This window comes from Chiloscyllium plagiosum, unplaced genomic scaffold (assembly GCF_004010195.1).
Source record: "Chiloscyllium plagiosum isolate BGI_BamShark_2017 unplaced genomic scaffold, ASM401019v2 scaf_7473, whole genome shotgun sequence".
NCBI lineage: Eukaryota > Metazoa > Chordata > Chondrichthyes > Orectolobiformes > Hemiscylliidae > Chiloscyllium > Chiloscyllium plagiosum.
In genome coordinates, this window is record NW_025215094.1 from 1 (window position 1) to 5,418 (window position 5,418).

Consider the following 5,418-nt stretch of genomic DNA (forward strand, 5'->3'; position numbering starts at 1 on the left):
TGAGAGGGAGGGTGAGAGAGAGGGCGGGAAAAGCGGACGGACAGAGAGAGAGAGAGAGAGAGAGGGAGGGGCGGAGGAGCCAGGCCACCTCCCACTGACAGTGACTCGGACACCGGGAGGGACGGTAACCGGAGAGACCATGACAGAGAACGGAGCCGGCGGAGGAGGGGGCCTGGGTCACGGCCACGGCCACGGCCACAACGGGGAGCTGAGCTGCGGCCCGGAGCCGGGCGAGAGGCCGAGGCCCCGGCTCAAGAAGCCCGAGCTGGGCAACCGAGTGACGGTGGTGCTGGGCGCGCAGTGGGGGGACGAAGGCAAGGGCAAAGTGGTGGATCTGTTGGCGCAGGACGCCGACATCGTGTGCCGCTGCCAGGTGAGGGGGAGGAGGGAGCGGAGACTCCCGGGGTTTCCCCGTCTCTAACCCGCGGGCTGGGCCCAGGCCCGAGGCCTCTGTGTTGCCAGAGGAGACAGTCAGCAAACTCCCTCTCTCTGTCCTCACTCCTCCTTGTCTTCCCTTTCTCTCGTTCTCTTTTTTCCCCTCTCTCTGTCTCCCTCCCTTTCTCTTTCGGTCTGCGTCTGGGTCTGGTTCTGGGGTCTGGGGCAGGAGTCTGGGGGCAGGGGTCTGTGGTCTGGGGTCTCGAGTCTGGCACTTGGGGTGTTGGGTGCTGGGTACTGGAGAGTGGGGGCTAGGGTTGGTGTCTGGGGTCTAGGGTCTGGGCTCTGGAGCCCAGTCCTGGGTTATAAAGGAATCCAGGTTCATTGATTCATGAATGCAATACTGGTTCGATATTCAGTCCCAATCAACAGGGATCTCCTCACACTATAATTGACAAGTCTGAAACTGTTATCTTCAATGCCAGCTATAGACTCCATTCCCTCCCCACGACCAGCCTCTGGCCCTGACACTGACTCTGATCGTTTATAAACCTCAGGCCACATTCAATTCTAAGATGACCCTCGAACCTCCCATTCACACCTGCAGAACATCGCTTAACTCCGCCCCCATCACAGTTCATCGGCTGCTGAAGCCCTCACTATAGCCTGGGTTACCTAGAGACAGGATTATATAGGGGATGTGGACAGGGTAAGTGAGTGGACAAAAACTTGGCAGGTGGAATATAATGTGAGAAAATATGAGGTTATGCACTTTGGCAGGAAGAATAGAGGAGGTGAATATTAATTAAATGGAGAAAGACTACAGAAAGCTACACAACAGAGGGATTCAGAAGTCCTCAACCCTAAATCAAAAAAAAAACAGCATTCAAGTTCAGTGGGAAGGCAAATGGAATATCGGCTTTTATTTCAGAGAGAATGGAGTGTAAAAGTAGGGAGGTCTTTCTAAAGTTACACAAGGCATCAGTCAGACCGCAGCTGGAATACTGTGAATAGTTTTGTACCCCTTATCGAAGGAACAATAGACCGGCGTCGGACGCAGCTGAGAGAAGCTTCACTCGGCTGCTCCTGGGGATGGAGGGACTGTTTAATGGGGAGAGGTTGAGAAGATGAGGTCTGTGCTCTTTGGAGTTTAGAAGAATGAGAGGTGATCTTACTGAAACAGACAAAATTCTGAGGAGACTTGACAGGGGAGATGTGAAGAAGCTGTTTCCCCTTGTGGGAGAGTCGAGGGTCAGAGGCTATCAATCCATAATAAAGGGTCACACATTGAAGACAGAGATGAGGAGGAATTTCTTCTTTCAGAGGGGAGTGAATGCGTGGAATTCCTTACCACAGAGAGTTGTTGAAGTTGTATCATTGAGTATATTCAAAGCTGAGATAGACAGATTTTTAATCAATAAATTATAAGGTAAAGGCAGGAAGGTGGAGTTGAGGGTTATCAGATCAGCCACGATCTCTTTGAATGGCAGACTAGCCTCAATGGGCTGAATGGCCTATTTCTGTTCCTGTGTCCTATGGTCTTATTTTAACCCACTCCAGGCTGATCACCTCCCTCCTGCATTCCGTGATCATCAGGTCAATCAAACCCACCCCTCTGCCTTATCCTCCCTGTGTGCACCAACTGACAGTGATTCCTCAGAAAGTAACATTTTGATTTTAAGATGATCTTCCTTGTTTTCAAATCACCTTTCCCTATTTATGGAATTTCCTCCAGCTCCACAATCATATCATTCACCTGGAGGCTGTGCCTTCATTCTCTGAGGTTCTAGACTTGGAACTCTGTCCGCAAACCTCACCATCTCTCTCTCTCTCTCTCTCTCTGTCGCTGTAGCTCCTTTTACGAGGCTCACTCAAGCCTCACAATTTGTGCTTTGGTTACATGCTATCAGCTGTTTATAAGGGTCAATGTCCAATGTTGTCAGATTGACAGGCCTCTGAAGGATCCTGTAATCTAAAAAAAGATAAAGGTGCTATTTGAGTTGTTGTAATTACTTTTGGATGAAGATGTGATGACACTCCAGGTAGATTTGCCTGTGACAAAGTTGCTGAGTTCCAGGTGAAGTTTGCTACTGCCCAGAAAAACAACACTCATCAACCAAGTTCAAATTTGAAGATTAACTCAATGATGAATCCAGAACTAAACAGTCAGCATACTGAAATTAAATTCTGAACTAAACAACACACAACTCCCCAGGATTACAGCTCCCATACACACACACACACACACACGGAGGGAGGGAGTCACACGCACACACACACACATGTACAAACACACACACAGACAGGGAGGGAGTCACAGACACGCGCATGCACACGCACAAAACTCCACCAAGATTACAGCTCTCTCTCACACACACACATGCACACGCACATACATGCATATGCACACACATGTCTCCACCAGGATTACAGCTAAAGAACAAAGAACAAAAAAAATTTACAGCCCAGGAACAGACCCTTTGGCCCTCCAAGCTTGAGCCAATCCAAATCTACTGTCTAAACCTGTCGCCCAATTCCTAAGCATCTGTATCCCTCTGCTCCCCACCTACTCATGCATTTATTCAGACATATCTTAAATGAATCTACTGTGCCTGCCTCTACTATCTCTGCTGGCAACGTGTTCCAGACCCCACCACCCTCTGTGTGAAGTACTTGCAACGTATATCCCCCTTAAACTTTTCACGTCTCACCTTGAAAGCATGACCTATTGTTATTGAATCCTTCACCCTGGGAAAAAGCTTGTCTCTATCCACCCTGTCTATAACCTTCATGATTTTGTAAACCTCAATCAGGTCCCCCCTCAATCTTCTTTTTTCTAATGAAAACAATCCTAACCTACTCAACCTTTCTTCATAGTTAGCACCTTCCATACCAGGCAACATCCTCGTAAACCTTCTCTGTACCCTCTCCAAATCGTCCACATCCTTTTGGTAATGTGGCGACCAGAACTGTGCACAGTATTCTAAATGCGGCCGAACCAATGTCTTGTACAATGTTAACGTGACTTACCAGCTCTTATACTCAATACCCCATCCAATGAAGGCAAGTATACTATATGCCTTCTTCACCACTCTATCCACCTGTGCAGCAACCTTCAGGGTACAATGAACCTGCACTCCCAGATCTCTCTGCTCATCAATTTTTCCCAAGGCTCTTCCATTCATTGTATAATTCGTTCTAGAATTAGATTTCCCAAAATGCATCACCTCACATTTGCCTGGATTGAACTCCATCTGCTACTACTCTCTGTCTCCTGTTGCTCAACCAGTTCTTTATCCACCTCGCTAGAACACCCTGCACACCACGTGACTTCACTTTCTCTATTAGTTTACCATGGGGAATCTTATCAAAAGCCTTACTAAAGTCCATGTATATGACATCAACAGCCCTTCCTTCATCTATCAACACTTCCTCAAAGATCTATGTTAAGTTGGCAAGACACGATCTACCCTGCACAAAACCATGTTGCCTATCACTGATAAGCCCATTCTTTTCCAAATATAAATAGATCATATCCCTCAGTACCTTCTCCAGCAGCTTTCCCACCACTGACGTCAAGCTCACTGGTCTATAGTTACCCGGATTATCCTTACTACCCTTCTTGTAGAGGGGGACAACATGAGCAACCCTCCAGTCCTCCGGCACCTCACCTGTATTTAAGGATGCTACAAAGATATCTGTCAGGGCCCCAGCTATCTCCTCTCTTGCCTCCCTCAGCGACCTGGAAGAGATCCCATCCGGTCCTGGGGATTTGTCCACCTTCATAACCTCTAGCCTACCTAACACATCTTCCCTACTTATGTCAACGTGACATAAGCTCCCCACACAGACAAAGAGAGACAGCTGGATAATAATTTCCCACAGCTACTAAATGTACAATCAGAATGGTAATGGGCCACGAGTAAAGAGGGAAAGAGGGGCAGAAAACCAGACAGTCAGAGACAGAAAGACAAACAGGGAAAAAGACAGAGAGTGAGGTAGGAAAGGAGGGTAACATTTGAGCATAAAGAGAAAGTTACAAAAACAGAATGAGAATATCTTAAAAAGTCACTGTGTGTGGGACAGTACCCCAGAGAGAGTCAGTGTGTGTGGGACTTTGCCCCAGTGAGGGTCACTGTGTGTGGGAGTGTACCCCAGTGAGAGTCAGTGTGTATGGGACTGTACGCCAGAGAGAGTCAGTGTGTGTGTGAGACTGTACCCCAGAGAGAGTCAGTGTGTGTGGGACTGTACACCAGTGAGAGTCAGTGTGTGTGAGACTATACCCCAGAGAGAGTCTGTGTGTGTGGGACTGTATACCAGAGAGAGTCAGTGTGTCTGGGACTGTACCCCAGATAGAGTCAGCGTGTGTGGGACTGTATACCAGAGAGAGTCAGTGTGTCTGGGACTGTACACAAGTGAGAGTCAGTGTGTGTGTGGGACTGTACCCCAGTGAGAGTCAGTGTGTGTGGGACTGTACCCCAGTGAGGGTCAGTGTGTGTGGGACTGTACACCAGTGAGAGTCAGTATGTGTGGGAACTGTACCCCAGTGAGGGTCAGTGTGTGTGGAACAGTATCCCAGTGAGAGTCAGTGTGTGTGAGACTGTACATCAGTGAGAGTCAGTGTGTGTGGGTCTGTACCCCAGTGAGAGTCAGTGTGTGTGGGTCTGTTCCCCAGGGAGAGTCAGCGTGTGGGGACTGTACCCCAGAGAGAGTCAGTTTGTGTGGGATTGTACCCCTGTGAGAGTCAGTGTGTGTATGACTGTAACCCCATGAGAGTCAGTGTGCGTGAGTGCTGTACAACAATGAGTCAGTGTGTGTGGGAGTGTCACCCAGTGAGAGTCATTGCATGTGGGCGTGTACCCCAGTGAGAGTCAGTCTGTGTGGGACTGGACTCCAGTGACGGTCAGTGTGTGTGGGTGCTGTACCCCAGTGAGAATCTGTGTGTGTGGGACTGTATCCCAGTGAGAGTCAGTGTGTGTGGGACTGTACCCTAGTGAGAGTCAGTGTGTGTAGGGCTGTACCCCGGTGAGAGTCAGTGTGTGT

The 5,418-nt window shown here is 48.8% G+C and overlaps 1 protein-coding gene across 1 annotated transcript; it reads left to right on the forward strand.

The window, feature by feature from the left end:
- The first annotated feature begins 18 nt into the window (after window positions 1–18).
- LOC122548155 (adenylosuccinate synthetase isozyme 2-like) lies at window positions 19–549 on the forward strand. The gene has a single exon (XM_043686709.1). The coding sequence runs from the start codon at window positions 140–142 to the stop codon at window positions 419–421; it is 282 nt and encodes a 93-aa protein (XP_043542644.1). The 5' UTR covers window positions 19–139; the 3' UTR covers window positions 422–549.
- The last annotated feature ends 4,869 nt before the right edge of the window (window positions 550–5,418 follow it).